This window comes from Denticeps clupeoides, chromosome 3 (assembly GCF_900700375.1).
Source record: "Denticeps clupeoides chromosome 3, fDenClu1.1, whole genome shotgun sequence".
Lineage (NCBI taxonomy): Eukaryota > Metazoa > Chordata > Actinopteri > Clupeiformes > Denticipitidae > Denticeps > Denticeps clupeoides.
Genome location: NC_041709.1, coordinates 27,080,237 through 27,099,415, shown reverse-complemented (window position 1 = coordinate 27,099,415; position 19,179 = coordinate 27,080,237). Strand labels below are relative to the sequence as shown.

Sequence of the window (19,179 nt, the reverse complement as noted above, 5' to 3'; positions counted from 1 at the left end):
AAATGTTTAATCTTTCTTAATATTAAATATAATAAAAAAATTAAGTGCTCAAAAAATGTTAGCCCAGTGTGAATGTTTGCTTTCAAAACACACCTTACAGTGATTAACCAAATCAGCCTCAGGCAAAGGGAGTCTTGTCCAGGTGCATGGCATCATGAAAAAACATAATCATTTTTTTTTTGTTTTGAGGGAGAAAAATGCAAAAATCTGCTCGTGGTCTAGGTTTAGGTCATCGCTGGGTCTTCCAACTAGACAATGACCCAAAGCAGACATTAGTCTAAGTTCCTCAAAGACACCAAAACCAAGATCCTGGAGTGTCCTGCTCAGAACCCAGACCTAAAACCTACTGAGAGTCTGTAGCAGGTGAATGTCCATGCTCGGAAACCAGCTAGAACAATAGAAAAAAATCACTCAGGAGACCTGTGCCAACCTAGTAAAGACCTAGGGGACAATGTTGCCTATTAATTGCCAATGGTATCAATAAAATATCCTAATTAAACTTAAAAAATAACAAACACTTGTTAATGGTCATTTTCATACAGAAATTAAGAGTGTTGTCTAAATTCATAAGGGGGCTAATCATTTTGGCCTCAACTGCACACTTTATACTTGGCTGCGTGCTAGAAAGGGAAGTGTTGATCACACAAATCCACAAGGCCCCCTTGACAGCCTTAATGTGTCATGGAAATGACACAATTTCACAAAGCCAATGCTGCAGGAGTTAAGAAATCACCGCTGTCAGTCTGTGAGGTCAAAGGTCGGCCTCTGCGTTACATCCCTGGGCGTACGTTCCCTGGGTCATTATACCCATCAGATCATTTCACAATCCAAAGATGATTAGTTTGCACGGGACCTGCATTAATCCATAAAACCGCATTAAGCAGCTGGCTGGCTTATCCGCACCCGGCCACACTTCACCACACCTTTATTCTGTATTCTTCTCCGTAGCTGTAGAAACTCAACTCCGGACACGATTGGAATCTCGTAGCTGCATCTCTTGCTGCTGTATTGTGCTCGTGACGTGCCCGTGCAGCAGTAGCCATGGTGACCGAGCGTGCGCGCGGCCACGGAGGCGCGCCTTCCAGCCGGCGCAGGCGCGCCGCGGCAGGTGGGCTGGAGGTGTTCGAGGGGGAACTTATCTGAATGGAGCAGGAGCAGGCAGAGGATAACCTTTTTTTTTGGACTAAGAGAGGATTACCGAAACACTCGAGCGCCTCGAGACGCCAAGTCGCCCGCGCGCAAATAAACAGCCGGCGTTTCTAATCGAACGATGAAGGCCGAGGACGTCGGAACTAATCCCGCTGCTCATGATTTATTGTGCCCGAGGGACGTACGAACGTTCCCTGTTCTCCACAAACCAGCGCCTTTTCTCATCATAGAAGAATTAGTCTGGTTATTTCGGTCGTTTTGTGTGTATTTTTATGCTTCTGAACACTGCCCGAGGTGAAAGACCCCTAGGCTCTCGCCCAGGCATGTCATGAATGAACAGTTTCTGACCACAGGGGACCATGTAGGTATAGTTGGGGTTAGTGTCATTAGTGCCATCTTTTCCAGTCTATATAATGTAAACCTACAGGACTCTTCCATTTTAACTGTTTATTATATCTCATCCGCTTCAGGAGGTGGAAACCAGAGGAGCCCAGTCTCGGAAATTATTTCCACGTTTACCTTGTAAAATAAGCTGCTGTGACTTCAGGCTTCCAGTTGTCGGTAATGTGTGCCAGGTTATGGGAAAAGTTCTACTACAAACCTTATCTATTTTCAACCTTAAGTAATGGACTAAAGAAAAGATCCTGATTACAAACAGCTTTTTGGACGTGAAAGGGGGTTGAGTGTTGCATGAATGGTAAAAAAACAAAAAGCAGTGATAATAGCTGATATGGAGACACACAGTGTGATGCAAGGCTTTACTGTCTCACATTACAGTCCACAGAACGAGGAAGGAAATGTTTCACAGAAGCTGCTTGCTCAACATCATCTCTTTAGCAGGCAGTCTGCTGTGCCGCCTCCACGGCTCTGGCGAGGTTCATTGTGGTTGTGCACGCCAACGTGCGTAATGACACTAGTATGCAGATGAGGAACGTTCACAGCAGCCCTTTCCCCCCACCAGTCTGAGTAATGGCTCCTTTTGGAAAGGTCTCCCGTTAATTCAATTAGGGACACTTAATTATTCAAAGACTTCCAACCACTATAATGAAGAGGTGAGTATAAATAATAGGGCCATAACAGATGCATGCTCCTAACATCTCCCAGATAAAAAGTCATTAAGTTTAAAATAAAATACGAAATGTCCTTTATCTTTAGTGCTTACTTGTTTTTCAGCCCAACAGTCATACATCCAGCCAGAAATGGTGCAAAATGAATCATAAGAAATGGTAACTTTGGTATAGATTCAACTTGATCCATAAAAACAAATACAAAAGTGAGAAACAGTTTCTGGTTGGACACACATTGTTTCAAATTGAGATGACTGAAGTGCATGTTGGGTTAAGCGACTGGTTACAGATATAAGTGTAACTGATGTAACCATGGTGACCCATTAATTTCCTGAAAAGGACTGTATAAAGTTGTGGGGACCATAGTCTTCGAGGACACAAAAAATGTGCTGCTTTGGTCACAAAGACAGACACCGGAAATATAACCCATAACAAGTCACTGAAACAAACATGCACCCAGTAATTTGTTGAGTGACATGAAGAAACATTTTTTCCCCCCTCCAACATGGTAACGGCCAAGGACTTGTCTTTCTGGACGGACATTTTATGGCTGTGCATAGTCTGTAACCATCTACTGGTCTGCTCTCACTGCTTCTTGACTCCATTCCTGAAGAGACTGACTCGGCTCCTGGTGCCGACTGATGCCTCAGACACCCCGGGCTGCTGCAGGACCTTGTCCAGTGTGGTCTTCTTGATGGCTGCTGCAGAGATCTTCTCCTGGTCAGCCAAAGACTGCAGTTCTCTGTGAAGATTACAAAGTACAAGAAAGAATCAGCAAGTGAAACAAGAGTGTACAGGCAACACAGAAAGACACACAACCGCAAGGCCTTACTGGGCTCAAAACTGCTGACACAGAGGCCTGGCATGAAGACAGCAAAAACCTGGAACTGGTAGTTAAAAATATTACTGCATCTGAGAACTCATTTTGTTCAACTGTGGTTTCTATTGTTTGATGAATAGACAAACCCACACACACACACTACACCGCTTTCAAACACTGCTTCTCAGTCCTCAGATGCTCAAGCCTTTAGTCTAGGAGACTTTACTGCCTAAGTCACTGAGATGAGTGGAAATAATCACTAAAGGACAGTGAAAACGTCCTTTTATCAGTCAAACTGGAGGAGAGCGGTCCAAAATAACCATGGCAACAGGCCAGCATGTTCAGAACTACAGTCAGAGCAGTGTGACGAGTGTCTGTGGTGGCAGGTACCTGGTCCTAATGCAGGATGCCTCCACGGCGTTGATGAGGAGGCTCCTGAAGCCACCGCTCTCCAGAAAGTGCAGGGCGTGGATGGTGGCGCCCCCTGGTGAGCACACATTATCCTTCAGCTGCCCAGGGTGCTGCTCAGAATCCAGCAACATTTTAGCAGCCCCCTATTAGCAAGAGAGACACAAATCTTGAACCTTCTAGCAAGCTTCAATTAAGTCTAGGACTAGACAATCTAGGACACTAAAAGTAAATTCCAGTATGAACTGCCAAACATCTTTGGTACTAACTGCTATATTGAAAAAATGAACTCAATGTAGAAGACGTTTGTAACCATAGTATTTTAGTGTGATAAATTGTCTTATATTAAAGCATTGAGAATATAATTTCTGCTGGGGCTTTGAACAGAAATGGTACAGGCAGCAATTGTGGCTGCCTGTTGAGGAATACAGAGATAGAAGGATGTTCCCCACTACTGACCAGAAGGGCCTGAGCACCTAGTCTGACAGCCAGTCTCCTGGGTAAACCCATCTTCACTCCACCGTCTGCCAGAGCGTCAAGAGCTGTGAACGCCTGGATGGAGAGACACACAGACACACACACACACACACACACACGTTGACAGAAACAGACACATGTTTTATTACTAGTTTCAAGAGTGTGGCAGCTGAGTCACTTTCTATTTGAAGAGAGTCTGGTCTTCACTGCCCCCACAGAGCTTCACCCTCAAACTAACCCCAGCTCAACCAGTGACATCCCCATTCATCTGGCAGAGGCTGAACTTTTTCTTAACCTAATAAGCAGTAACAAACAAAAAAAAAAGTTTACACAATGACTCCTAAGCAACATATGAATCAATGCGTGTTTGGTTGCTTCAATGATTTAAAGTCTCCTAGGTTGGCCTAATGGTAAAAGACTAATGATTGGGAAAGTCATTTTAACAGTGGTGGACAAAGTACACACGTCAGGTACTTGAGTTAGAGATACACATGGTATACACATCCACAAGTAATCCTGCACTAATCTGTATCATTCCTTCCCAAGGTTTAGCTCTTTTTTTTTTTTTTCCCCCCCAATCTTTTCTTTGGGAGACTTTTTTTCCCTTGTGTGCAGAAGAGCCAAGTGTGTCAACTGTAGGGCCTGTCAAAGCCCATTGAGCCATACTGTATGTGATTATGGGCTATATAAGTGAAAATGAAGTGATTGTCATTGTGAAACACTGCAGCGCAGCACAGCACACAGTGACAATGAAATGTGTCCTCTGCTTTTAAACATCACCCTGAGTGAGCAGTGGGCAGCCATGACAGGCAGCCAGTGAGCAGTGTGTGGGGACGATACTTTGCTCAGTGGTACCTGAAATAATAATGAAATTTTAATTCAAATTGTTACGTCCTCTGACGTATTTATTTTAGGTTTATTGTATTGTAAACATGAATAGTCATGCTACAGTATGTTGTGTTTCTCTCTCATCTTTTTCCCTTTTTTTTTTTTTCTTCCTCTCGTCTACCACACTGCCGGCTTGGTGGAGCTCAGCTGTGCCTAATTTCACCAATCACCGCTGGATCCACATTGGCTAACGAGGGGAGCTCTGTGGAGTTAAAGGCTGCCGACACCTGAAGGACGAGGGAGGGTGTTTTGAGAGCAGAGCAGAGCAGAGCAGAGCAGAGCAGAGCAGAGCAGAGCAGAGCAGAGCAGAGCAGAGCAGAGCAGAGCAGAGCAGAGCAGAGCAGAGCAGCTTAGGAGAAGGTGCCCTCCTGCTTTCTGACCCGCTCACTAGAGAAGATTGTGTTTTCTCCTGCCTTAGACATTAGCTTGTGTGCTATTGCTTGTGTTATTTGTTAGCTTGTTATTTGTGCTAAGATGCTAGCCTTAACTTCAACTTCACCCGTTGTCATCTTATTAGTCATTACTACAACCCCATTCCTACTCTTTTCCGAAACTTGAGTTCTTTGTTTTTGTTTACTTACTTATTTTAAGAAGGAGCAGTAGGGAGGAGGACTCCATTTACTTATGGTCATCTTTTCTCATGTGTTGAGTTAGTAAGGGAGCCAGGTAAGACTTCTGTTGTTTATTTGATATTTTCTTTTGTGAGGTTACCTGAGTTTCTTTAACACTAAGTTAGAACTGTTATGTTTTATTTTGGCCTTGTTCCCTCCTGAAGTTTGTTTTGCTCCCTGTTTTGGATATTTGAGTTTGTAAATAAAATCTTTTTGTTTGGCATTTAAGAATAGTGTGATCTTTTCGGAGTGTTTGGACAGGTGAAAAGCAAATTAGACATTGTATTCAGGTTAGTAGATAAAAGCTGCTATCTTAATTCATTTTGTTACTTCTCTTCCACCCCTAGACACGAGGAGAACGTAACAATATGTACTTGGGTACCAAAAAGTAGAGATTTATTATGGTTGTAAATGTTCTATTAACAGTTTTGTAAGAACGCTTGCTTAAAATTTCACCTTGTTTTAGGTGAAAAGACTTTCGGCATAACAATTTTACTGACATTCATTAAAATGATCATGCAAAAAAATGTCCATTAGGTGTAACTGACAGAGGTTTTACTATAATAGGAGGTTAGGAACTGACTCCTCTACATTTCATAGGGAAATACTTGATGAAACTACTTAAGAACAGTAATGTATTACATTTACTTAATTACTATACACCACTACATAACATGGTATTGACCCCTGGGTATTGTGTTCATAGCGGAATAGAATACAGTGTAAGACACACACACACATATATATATATATATAAAAATCAAGCAACTCAGAACTAGCAAAGATTAATGAAGGTCAAAACAACAAGGATGGGATCTGGACTTTTTTTCGCCAATCGTGATGGCCATACTCACATAAGCTGGGCCGCTGCCGCTGAGCCCGGTGACTGCGTCAATGAGATCCTCCTCCACCTCTGTGCAGAAACCCACGCTGGCCATCAGCTGCTCCAACAGCTTTCCGTCTTCCACGTCTGCATGGGTCCCTGTGGCATACACGGTGGCCCCCTCCCGGACCACCACTGGGGTGTTGGTCATGCAGCGCATCACCTTTGGAGATGTACGATACTGCTGCAGCTTCTGGATGTGGAAGATGGAGATAAAGAGGGGTGTATATGAGGAATGAAAAGGTGAAATGTTATGTAATTCTATAACCAGAGAAACAGTAAATGTCTGAAAATGGTGGTGTGTTACTAAGTACAATCCATAAGCCAGTTTTTGTGCTGGTGGACTGACAAAGTATCCAGGATATAAAAAAAAATCTGTGTGAATGAGTGTTTTAACTGCTTGTGTTTAGATTATTACAAATCAGAATTTAAGGCAGTGAAGTCAACAAAATTAGTTTTTCTACCAACATTATGTGATGTTAGGAAAACATGTTACACTCAGGAACCACTTCGTAATTGTAAGGAAAAGTGTAAATTAAATCCATTTAAAGTAAAGGTGTGTATGTGAAATGTCAATCTAAGATTTCAACCCGAACAAACCTTCTCAATGGAGCTGATTGTGACACCAGCAGCACAGGACACGATGAGGTGCCGATCCTCAATGTCTGGTCCAATTTCATCCAGGACAAAGGGGATGATGTGTGGCTTTACGGCCAGGAACAACACATCACTCTTGTGTGCGGCCTCCTTGTTACTGGTTGTGAAGTTCACACCCAGTTTCTGGGAACCGCAAGCCGAAAAAAAAAGTAATGAGAAAGTCAGATACACAGACAGAGAGAGAGAGATAAAAAAAAAAAAAAAGGAGAGCGAGAAGGAGAGATCCTGTCAGGGCATGACACTCTCACCCTAAGCCCAGCAACGGTAGGCAGATCTGTGTCAGGGGCACTAGCTGTGATCCGCTGGGCTGCAATCACACCTGAGACAAAACAGAGAGGAAAAGTACCGGGAAAAAAGGGGGACATGAGCAAGCACTGCCACGATTAGCCCACGATTAATGACGTGATCGGTGTGGAAGACTGATTACCGGCTGCCGTGAATCCTTTAACCAGAGCCTGGGCCAGCTGGCCCGCGCCTATGAATCCGACGCTCATTCCTGCGGAAGATAAAGACAAAAGCGACATCAATGTCTGCCGCGACATCGTGTACAGCAGAGGAACTGCGCCGTTTCGGAGTTTTAATGCAGTATTCACCGCGTTTTACTGTACTGTCATTAACCGCAACTAGCTAACTCCTCATTATACAAACACCGTCGTTTGGTGGTTCATTTTTAACATTCAAATATACTGTATGCAGACATTCTTACCGTATGTGTGAGTTGATGAGTCAGGAACAGAGATTGGGTGTGAAAACACCGGTGTCAACGTGGCTTCCTTCTTTTTGCCAGCCCACGTGTTATGGCTGAACTGTCTGACTGACGGGGGCGGCGATCAATCACAGAACAGACGCTCAGTCAATCTGACCAATGAACGCAAGCTCAGCTGGCGCCGTGTTATTTTGGGGCGGGGCTTGTGGGATAAGGCGCGGGTTGCATCATTTCCTTTAGTAAAAACAGGCAGGGGAGGTTCAGAGAAAATACGGGTCAAGTCCAAAGCCTTAAGGATGAAACTGGGTTGCGTTCATTGTGCCAGCGCTACTGTTTTTCATTTTTATTGTTTCCTTTCATTCACAATTCCCCTCATGTAATATCATATGTTACATATGATGGCATCCATGGTCACACATTTCCTGATGTTGTAGTTAAAACAGAAAAACATGAGTAGAAAAAATAGTTAGGTTCAGCCATCTCCAATAAAGTGGCTGTTCAAATACAAATTCGGTATATGTCACAAGGTCAGTTAATTTCTTTAGCTCACAGAATGACAATGGATTGATGTTTGATGTCAAATCTAGTGGGAACCATCTTAAGTACACTGATGCTTGCATTTTGCGAACCCATCATGATTCTCACTATTTCTACCTATTCTTACTAACATCTGTTCAATTTCTTTTTGCATCTTCTTCCAGAATTTAGCTATTTTTGGACAGTCCCAGAATATATGAGTCAAATCTCCCACTTGCCCACATCCCCTCCAGCATCCAGTTTGATGTGTATTTTGCAGTCAGCACTGGGGTAATAAATTAACACATCTTCACCTTCCAGTTAAACTCCCTTACTGTCAGACTACTTGTTAGTTTATGTCCGGCCCTGAAGGAATATTACCACGCGTCATTGTCAATCACTACATTTGTTCGATATGATCATTTTCTTGGGTAACCCCTTCATATATTTCAGTATTAATTCTTCTGCCTCATTCATTTCTTTCCTCATACACTTTTTTGAGTATTGAGTTAATGACGAATTTGTAAATATTTATAATGGTTTTGTGCCAACAATCCAAATTTAATCCTAAATTGTTCAAATGATTTTATGATGTCACCCTCATTTAATTGCTCAATGTAAATTAGCCCCATTTCTTCCCAATTAGCAAAACCTCCATCTATAAGTGATGGCATAAACTTTGGCATAAATATTGCTATTTTTGTTGCCCTACAATTCGATTCTGACATTGATTACCATATTTGCATTGTTCTTTTAATCCGTTCATTCATTTTTAACTTCCTTCTGTTTATAGCAGTGACTCTAATGACGTATTTATACATGCCCTCTCTTCCCACCCATATTAAATCTACCTCTTTGGTAATCCACATAATTAACCCTCTTATCTGCGTCCAGTAATAATTTTTCAAATTAGGCAAATTCAGTCCACCCTCCTCCTTTGGACACATAAATATACAATATTTAATCTGGGCATTTTTGTTCTGCCATAAAAAAACTCATATTTTTATCCAGTCTCTTAAATGTAACAATAGGATTTGCATTGGGTAATGACTTAGATAGAAACAATAATCTCAATAGCACATTCATCCTTTCTATTCTTCCTGATATATTAAAAATCAGAACCTCCAATCTTTGGCCATTAGTTCATTAAGATATGATCCTCTCATGCAGCAATAACTTAGGAACTTCTGATCAATCCTGCAATTCTGGCCCATTCCTCCATCCAGAACAGCTTAATTATGTTCCACTTACAGTACGTATGTGGACATTTGATGATCTTCTGTCATGAAAGGTCATTTGATTTCGTGAGGGGACACTGAATGCAGTAATGCAGGTCTGTATAACCATGGTGATGAACCATCACAAGATTGGTTTAAACCTAATTTTATGCAGGAATTCATTCACTTCAATTCATTTTTGACAAGATCACGCAGTTTGTACTACTATAGATGTCTGTTTTCTTCCAAGTCACTGATCACACTTGTAAAGGAATGCAGACGGGTGGGGTGGGGGTTGCATTCATACTGCATAGCTGTAGGCTATATATACAGTGCAGTGTACAAAGCCAGATTTCATTCCATGTGCAGCACCTGTCTAATCCATCAGCTGGAGGTGAAGTGGAAGCGCAACCGGGGAAATCCTAATTCATGGCGTTCCCATAAAAACACCATTTATTGGTCCCACTTCATTTTACAAAAGAGCAATTTTCCCAGAAGAACTGGATTAAAGTTAGAAAAAAAAGATTAGGCTACCTTTTGCCAGAATGATTGGTTCAAGGTGGAACATACTGGGCTACTGTTTTGTAAACAAATATGGAGTTTTTTAAAATGAGTACGGGGAAACTTGCGAGATACCCAACAAGTCAATTACACAGTCCCTGCGTGGGAACAATCTCTTACAGAGACTGCTGGAGCGTGGCAACAGTCATTTTTTAATCCCCAGAGATTTATTCGAAGGGGGGAAAAATGAAATACGTGATTCACGTTTAGTCTGAAAGGGAATCTAGGCGAAGCGTAGACGATTTCTGTCACTGTGATTAGGAGGACCTCGGCCTGCTGGGAAAGATGCACACAGCTAATTCCGTCACCAGACGCTCGCTCATTTCTTCCACCGTCTGACAGAATGAGAGATGGAGTGCAGAGACTGACGAGGAGCCTCTGCATTATGGTGTTATCTCCCACAAAATTACCTTTGCGACTACCGGATTAGACACCTGCACAAAGTCCCCGGCCGAGCAGAATGTGTGGCATTCCGAGGTGCAGGTCTTCTGTCCCCAGAGTCTGGCTGACGTTTCGCCTCCACGTTAATAAACCAGCAATTTATGGAGGGGCATGGCCAACCAGGTCAGAGGAGCCATGATGGTAGACATATTTACACAAGGTAAAAAGCTGAAAGAAAATAATGACTAAACATTTGATGCTAAGGTCCCAGCTGCTATAATGTACAAATATCAATGTACAACGATACAGAAATATCCTTATGACATCCAAATACACCCAATACATTAATATTTACTCATGGTAAACCAGAAAAATATGAAATAAATTGACAGCAAGCATTTTTAGCAACCAACAGCATACATTTATAAATGAAAAAATAATTGCCCTGGCCTGGCAACATACGTTTGTGCTCTACAACATTGTAATTCTGCCTAATTAATGATGGTTGTGTGCCCATTATGTCTTAGCATGATGCATCTGTGAGTTTACCACTAGTAACTATATAAATATATATTGTTTGATCATTCATTTCTTGAAATAATTACAAAATTTCTGATATCACATGAAGGGTCTTAGCTTTCTAACTTATTCCATTGTAAAGTTTTACATTTTTATTTCCCTAGATCTACACAAAACAAAATACATTACTAATGGACAGCTGCACTAACTGGTGGCGCATGGCTGAACATTTGATATACGGGGTTGAACACTGGAAACCCCAAAACTTTGGAACTGTAATTCAAACTGGGAATCATGTTGGAGTTTTGGATGACATCCAGTTTGTTCGTGTTGCTTACAGTATGAGTACTTTCCAACCTTCTCACAACTTTTCAGATTACTTTCCTTCAGTAATAAACTCAGATTCCAACAGCAGCACCATGTTGAGACTGACAGAGAAAGATGACACCGTCATTGTTCCTGTTTTTAAATGACAGATATGTCATGACAATGAGGCACTATTCATACACTCTCTCCAAACCCTGCAGCACAACAGCAGTGGATCAGGTGATTGACAGCTGTCACCGCCAATCTGTTGGCGGAGTCATCGTAAAAACCATGTCCCAGATGATGTGTGACAAATATTACTGTTTCAAGACACACGGAACCACCCAAGAGGCAGTTAGGAGCTTGTGTGATCCTTTTCAGGGGAGACCCTGCACAAAGTCGTCTGCAAGACTGTTGATGTCAGGGGAGGGGCGGGCAGCAATGTCACATTCCATAAGATTTCCAGGGGGGTGATGAGGGGGGCACATGGCAGATGCAAACTCAGCAAGGACTGCCTGATCTGATCTCTGTGGAATGTTGCACCTCAGGGTCCTCTCCCCACCCCACACCCACATGCTTCTGAATGTCAGTTCAGAGTGAACACCATGCAGAAAAATCAGACAAATGTGATCATGTTCAAACAAAACCACGCATTAACACCACTGCTGTGATACGAGGATGCAAAAGCAGAACAGAAACATTGTGAAAGGGAGAGGCAGGGAGCACAATCCCAGAACCTTATCTGGAAACTTGACCATCTATTGAAAAAACAAAACAAAATAACAAACACCAACCTATGCATAATTATTTTATGGTTCAATTTATTATTACAAGCTTAAGATAATATTTTAAAAATACATAAAGTTGTAAAAAATCAAAAGCTAAACTGAGGATAGTCTTGATGGATGAATAGGCATAATTGTATACGTATTCACAAAAATGAAGAAATGTACTTTTAAAAATTGTTTATAATTTAAAACTTTTGTTATAATTAAAAAACTTTTATATGTGTATTAGGTCATGTCACAAATTTGTTCAAAAATGCAACAGAAAAGCAAAACTCCCCATAAAAAAAATAAAATAAATGATATATATATATACACACACACACACACACACACACACACACACACACATATATATATATATATATATGAGCACAAACCCAAGAAAGCAGTGTGGAGTGAATCACCATGGAAACGGCAGAGTGTTCATCAAAATTTGGCCTCTGCAGAAAGGTAGATGAGGCCTATAAGACCATCAGCCTGAAGTACCCCTCAGATGAAAAAAAGGAGGTGTGCACAGCAGGCAGTGTGGAGTGAGAACTAATGGACAAGCCTAGTCTGACAAAAGAAGAGGAAAGTAATGGATGAAACAAAAAGGAATGAAGATGGGAAGGATTTCTGCAGATGCTTTTGCTGAGCTGGCAGTTTTTGTCTTCCAGGAGGGCTGGAATGTGCTGACTGTAAAGGAGCCAGCCAGATGGCCTGCAGGAAGGCCACTGGTGGGGGGGGACTTGGGTGACCGGGAGACTCTGAATTGTGGTTTTCTCAGACGGATCCCCTGTGGGAGAAGGTTTCTTCTCAGTGATACTCCCTGGTTCACTAGCATCCTGATGGCAATGTGAGTTACAGCTGTACTCTTGGGTGCTGAGACACAAACCTGATTCTTTGTGAGTAGATGAGATCGGCAACATACAGCAAGAGGTTGACGTAGCTGAGCACAGTCACAACCAGTTTACCGTCCCATGGACACCTCCCTCTGGGACAGCCTGAGGGTCGCTGGGGCGTACCATACTTCTTGTCAAAACAGAAGATGGGCCAGACCACTGAAGCACTCACATACAACAGCACCACCACAAAAGTATAAATGACAACGAAATGGTCAAACGGCAGCTTGAGTATGGCAGTGCGACCCGAGATGCTCAGGATGACAATTAGAGCCGTCATGGTGAAGCAGATGGCAAACACCACCACACAGTAGGTGGTGGCAACATGGTGGGCATACTCGCTCCCGTTCACGAGCGCCCCAAAGATTACACACCCCACGAAGCCCTGTGCAACCTTCAGCATGCCAGGGGGCGTGGCCATATATCCCACCACACGTCCTGGCTTGGCTCGGCTCAGGAAAACTTCCGAACTGTAGGCCACGAACGCCGCCCAAGAACATGCCGTTACTGCCATGCGGAAGTTGCGCTCCTCGCAGCCGGAATAGGGACACTCCAAACGCACAAAGTGCACAGGGTATATAACGGACACCGTGAGGTAGAGCAACGTTGCTAGGGCGGCGAATGCCACAGGGAGGTTCTCCCAGGACACATGCAGGCAGGTGTGGAGGCGGGTCACATCCAGAGCAAAGATCACGGCAGTGGCGGCGAAGCAAGCACACCAGACTGCCATGCAGATGGCACCATAGGACGTGTTGTAGCTGGCACGATGTTTGACCAGAGCAATGACCGCGCAACCCAGGGCCAGCTGGCACAGACGGGCACCGCCGATGGGGGAGAGCAGTGCCGCCTTGTTCAAGTAGTGTCCACCGTGCGAATCCATGCTTTGCCTCGATGTGAGATGAGGATTTTTATTGTCCTTCACGTCTGTGCTTCAAGTAAAAAAAAAAAAAAAAAAAAACAAATTTTTGCAACCTGATGTCTAGGCAGTCCTACTGTCAACAATTTGCTGTATTATGAGAGTGTGTGTAAATAGGTCTGAATCATGCTAGCTGTCGTGTCCAGGCTGTCAGGTCTGTGAGTCTCCCAGGTTTCCTGTCCTCACGCTCACCCCAGGCCCTCTGGCTGCAGTGCTGCCTGCGGTTGGCAATGTGGGGGTGGGATTTGTTTTCTTTGGAAGATCACTCTCTGGCTCTCAATCTTTCGGAAGCTGTCCTCCGGCTGCCTCCCCTGCTGTCTCTAGGGGATGCAAAAGTATTTCTGTCTCTGTTTCTGTGTGTCTGTGTGACTCATAATGTGTCACTATCCCAAATCGTCAAAATATCTCAAAACATGGTGCTGTGTGCTTCACGTGTCAACATATGATGAATACTGGTGATGCATTAGGAATCAATGAACCAGCTCTTCAGTTGGGAATGTATCAAAAACAAATGTTCTCATCATTAAAAAAGTGCCTTTGTAATATTTACCCCAGTGCTGGATCAATTCTGTCCTTTTCACTTCCGGTTTAAGCAAGTAACATTTCAGATGTTCCAAGGATGACACGCATGGGCCTAGCTAATCCAGAGCCAGAAATGAATAAATCGCACAGATCCTCAGGCTCTCGTAGAATTAAATGTCCATTAGACTGAGTGGAGGCAGCAGAGAAGCCAAGAATTCTTCTGAAAAAAATTGTCCAGCTTAATTCCAGCACTTTCTCTTTCTGTGGCCAGACAGGTCTCTCCCGACAAAAGAATGCCCTTCCTCTCCTTCTTGCTGCCCTCATTTCAAGCAGCAGTGGGGAGGGGGGCTGTATTTAAAGATGTTGGGGTGTGTGCTTGGGGGTGAACAGGCTCTGGATTGACCCTTCATGGGGGATGAGAGCAGAACTGCTATAAATAGGGTCTGTAATGCACATAGGAATGGGATGGGAATAGAGGTATGTTCCCAAGGCATGCATGCAGGGCCGGTGCATGGCATAGGGTGCTGAGGGTGCCCCAAACAGAGGAGGAAAAAAATATTCCACTGTTCTTTAAACTTGTTGGTCTTAATACTAAAAGAACAAACCAACATGAATTTACCTGCTTAGCAAAGCCTTTTAAGTAGTAGGGGTAATAATAATATGCAACTCCCCCACCTACTGGACCCACCTTCCTCTAGTCTTTTGTCACCCACTCCCGCCACACCTTGTATTTCTCACATGGAAAAATAATTTGTTGTCTAATATTCTGCAGTGCACAATATTTCTCAGACCTAGAGCCTTCTTTCTCCTCCATGTACAGGTTGGCAACAATAGGTGACACAGGCGAGCCCATGGCACAGCCATGTCTCTAGTTGTAAAAGTCAACCTGTACATGGAAGAAGAGGAGGAGAAATCACTAAACTCCTTCCCAGGGATGACACCAACCCACTGGTTCAGGTATGTGGATGACACCTGGGTGAAGATCAAGAGCCAGGAAGTACAGGCCTTCACAGATCACATTAACTCAGTGGACACAAACATACAATTCACCAGGGAGGACTCCAATAATAACCGTCTAGCCTTCCTGTACTGTGCGGTTATTGTTGGGACTGACAGAAAGCTGGGCATAGAAGTTTACAGAAAACCCACCCACACTGACCAATATCTATTGTTTGACTCACATTGTTTGACTCAGCACCGTCCTGAGCAAAGCACAGTCCCCCCGCACTTCTCCCCGGGCGCCTGTCATTGCTTCCCACTGCTCACCAAGGGTGACTTGTTAAATGCAGAGGAAAAATTTCACTATGTGCACCATGTGCTGTGCTGCTGTGACAATCACTTCACTTTCACTTCACTTCACTACAACCCAAACTAGGAGTAATCAGGACTCTGTACCATAGAACAGAGAACATTCCCACCACCTCAGAAGCCAGAACTAAGGAAGCCAGGCATCTGAAGACGGCCCTTAAAACCTGTGGATATCCCAAGTTGGCCTTTAACAAGGCCGGCAGGAGGAGCTGCCAGGGCGGGGCTTTCACATCTGGAATTCTTTGCATTTTTTATGGAGCTAATATTATGACAAAACTATTTGAATGTGAATTGTGTAAATTTGAATTATCAAAACTGAAAAAAATGAATTTGAAATTATTTTACTTGAATATTAGAAATTTAGTTGACCCCCACCCATAGGAGCTCAGAGCATCACTTCAAGCACAGAGTAAGTCATCCTCTATTTTAATGTTACATCAATTTCACAACTTGCTCTACACAAACAATGACATCTTGACTGCTGTTAGAAAATGTAACGCAGATAATTAGCATTAGTCTTTCAACGCTGCGTGTCTGTAGCCTAAAATATTTCCTTACCTGTCTTTAAAACTTGAGAGCCCTCCTTCTAATTAGCCTTGAATGTCAGAATGTCAAATTGAAGGCTACTGGTCCATAATAAATGGAAAATAATACATCTGGACATGTGCGTCAAAGTGTACAAAACTTTTGTTTAACTTCCTCCTCTGATGACAAAAAATGTCCCATTCCAAAAATCTGCTGTAAAAGTATATAATAATTATAATAATAGTAATAATAACAATTGTACCCATTTGAGTCAATCTTTTAGAGCTACTTCAGTCTGAAACCTACATATCAAATACAAATCGTTTTTTAAATTTAATTTAATAAGTCCATAATTTTTTTACATGTATTATATGGAAATGTTGTTATTTGATGATTGTTATTATTAGAAGTTGGACACATCTCACACATACATCAGTCCGACATCCATATCGATACACACTAAACATTTCATTAGGAAGGCAACTTTACATAAATAAAAGGTGTTAAACTTAAAAAATAATAAAATAATAAAAAAGTGGCATTTGGTGGACAAATATTAAAATTTCAAATTGAAGGCTAGTAGTCCAGGATACATGCGTCAAAGTGTGCAAAGTTGCTTGTGAGTAAATCTACAGTATACTAGCAGTGTAATTTACTGCTATGCAAGGGGGCGCCACCTGAATTCTTGCCTAGGCCTCCAAATTTGTTAGGGCCATCCCTGCATGCATAGCATGTATTGCATGCTTGAGAATTCCTCACATTCTCCAAATACACTCTCTTAACCCTACAGGTTGGCCTACAGTCATAGGTCAGACCCACACATGATGTAAACAAAACGCACCTACATTAATTGCAGCCATTTAAGTTTTTCTTCTCGACTGAGTCCTACATCTACCTTTACAAAGATGTTAAATAAAAAAATACAAGTTGTGCAAAACAGTCTAAAATTGCTGTCACCGTCTCAGCTGGGTATCTTTGGGTAAATGCCTTCATGTCTCTGTGAATTCTTTCATGGGTACAGACAGCATGTATGCCAATCCTGTGAGGCATGTGGCCACAATGACATCTGGAGAGCAAAAAAGAGGCCTCAGTCATTAGTAAAGATGTATCCCATAGGACTGATGCGATATAAAAGCAGGGAAGCCAGAAGATATCCTGGAGACTCAATTATCTACCAGCCCGGACTCTGGGATTACTTATGGAGGAATACTGCCACCTGCCGGTAAGTCTCGTATAAATCGAACAAATCCTTAGCCACCAGAGGGACCCAGACATCCTTCAGAATTACTTGTAAGCGATACCACTGGTCCCAAAATGCTTTTTTTCAGTATTGCGCAATTACTTCTTATATGTTCTCTGAATTGAAAGATTTGTGAGAGTTAACAGTCCAACTGCTGCCTCCAAAATAAAAACGAGAGGAAGTGATTTAACACTCTTTTAATGAAGGAGATGATTGAACGAAGGACATGATTGTTGACTTCAGAAGACAACGGAGGGACCACTCTCCACTGAACATCAATGGATTTTGTGTAGAGATAGTCAAGAACACAAAGTTCCTTGGTGTTCATCTAGAGGAGAACCTCTCCTGGAATCTCAATACCAGCTCAAGCCCAACAGGATCTCTATTTCCTGTGAGGCTGAGGAAAGCTTATCACCAACCACCCATCCTCACCATCTTCTATAGATGGACCTTTGAGAGCATTCTGACCAGCTGCATCACTGTCTGGTTTGGGAACTGTACCATATCGGACCGCAAGACCCTACAGCGGACAGTGAGGACAGCTGAAAAGATCATTGGAGTCTCTCTTCCCTCCATAACGGACATTTACAGCACACGCTGCATCAGGAAAGCCACCAGCATTGTGAAGGACTACACACCCCTCACATACACTCTTCACCCTCCTACCATCCAGAAAAAGGTACAGAAGCATTCAGGGCCTCACTGCCAGACACTGCAACAGCTTCATCCCACAGGCCATCAGACATCTGAACACTCGGACTTTCCACTCTGTTGTGACACACACACACACACTCTGGTTTATTGAATAATATTGTCTATTAATGCACCATTTCATTTTGCACAGCAATACTTGCATTATTTTACCTTGCACATTTATTATTAATTGCAATAATTGCCGTAACGTTGTCTCGTTGTCTACATGTTTTTTGTTAAAAGTTACTCTTGCACTGTTGGAGTCCCGTTTGCATTTTATGTAACCCAGTTTGTCTGTGTCGCACACGTTGTCAGTATATCAGTTTTATGTGTTTGTAACTTTGTTTAATTGTTTTAAATGTTAAATGTAGCACCAGGTTCCAGGAAAACGTTATTTTGATTCACAATGTACCATATAACACGTCTATAGGTAAAATGACAATAAAGCTTACATTCATAGCATTTATCAGACGCCCTTATCCAGAGCGACTTACAATCAGTAGTTACACGGACAGTCCCCCCCTGCAGCAACTTAGGGTTAAATGTCTTGCTCAGGGACAAAATGGTAGTAAGTGGGATTTGAACCCAGGTCTTCTGGTTTATAGGCGAGTGTGTTACCCACTAGGCTACTACCACCCTGAACTTAACTTCAACTCTGCAGAGCTTGGATGCTGTTCCTTAGTTAACCCTATGATCACCTTCTTACCTTCCAGCTCCCTGAAACTGCCTGTGCCCAACTGCATGTGCCTTGCAACCCCTCAGCAGGTGCGTCCAGCATGCACACACCTACTCCCCCCCCCAAGAGCACCCGGCCATCAAAGCCTCTGCCACGGTTGGAAGTAATTAGGGGGTTGAACAGGAGAGGAGTGTGAGTGTGTGTGTGTGTGTGTGTGTGTGTGTAAGAAGGACTGCAATGTTAGGAGGGCATAGAGAGCCAGTCAGCTAGTTATCGGATGACAAGTGCCAGGAGCGCCACAGAACCCCCTCCAACCACTTTGATGTCTTTTCAACTGGGCAGCCGGGTTATTTGGTTAAGTGTGTATGGGAGTGAGAGTGAAAATGGGGCTATGGACATCAAAGCATCCATTGCCAAAAAGGCACCTGAAAAATGTTAATGTGTAATTGGCCCAAAACAGAACT

The 19,179-nt window shown here is 42.9% G+C and overlaps 2 protein-coding genes across 2 annotated transcripts; both read right to left on the bottom strand.

The window, feature by feature from the left end:
- Nucleotides 1-1,893: 1,893 nt before the first annotated feature.
- On the bottom strand, nt 1,894-7,756 carry pycr1b (pyrroline-5-carboxylate reductase 1b). Its single transcript, XM_028972728.1, has 8 exons — nt 7,667-7,756; nt 7,388-7,456; nt 7,209-7,279; nt 6,904-7,083; nt 6,275-6,496; nt 3,904-3,996; nt 3,427-3,590; nt 1,894-2,958 (listed from the first exon to the last, which is right to left on the bottom strand). The coding sequence occupies exons 2-8, from the start codon at nt 7,452-7,454 to the stop codon at nt 2,802-2,804; spliced, it is 954 nt and encodes a 317-aa protein (XP_028828561.1). The 5' UTR covers nt 7,455-7,456; nt 7,667-7,756; the 3' UTR covers nt 1,894-2,801.
- Nucleotides 7,757-12,483: 4,727 nt separating this feature from the next.
- LOC114786854 (myeloid-associated differentiation marker-like protein 2) lies at nt 12,484-13,748 on the bottom strand. The gene has a single exon (XM_028974399.1). The coding sequence runs from the start codon at nt 13,713-13,715 to the stop codon at nt 12,795-12,797; it is 921 nt and encodes a 306-aa protein (XP_028830232.1). The 5' UTR covers nt 13,716-13,748; the 3' UTR covers nt 12,484-12,794.
- Nucleotides 13,749-19,179: the final 5,431 nt, after the last annotated feature.

What these genes read in the sequence shown, in the direction of transcription:
- pycr1b (XM_028972728.1), bottom strand. Translation starts at nt 7,454, where the DNA reads ATGAGCGTCGGATTCATAGGCGCGGGCCAGCTGGCCCAGGCTCTGGTT. An exon ending in GCGGCAGCGGCCCAGCTTAT is followed by an intron (nt 3,997 to 6,274) that starts GTGAGTATGGCC and finishes CTCTCCATCCAG; the next exon opens with GCGTTCACAGCTCTTGACGC. An exon ending in TAGGTGCTCAGGCCCTTCTG is followed by an intron (nt 3,591 to 3,903) that starts GTCAGTAGTGGG and finishes TCTTGCTAATAG; the next exon opens with GGGGCTGCTAAAATGTTGCT.
- LOC114786854 (XM_028974399.1), bottom strand. Translation starts at nt 13,715, where the DNA reads ATGGATTCGCACGGTGGACACTACTTGAACAAGGCGGCACTGCTCTCC.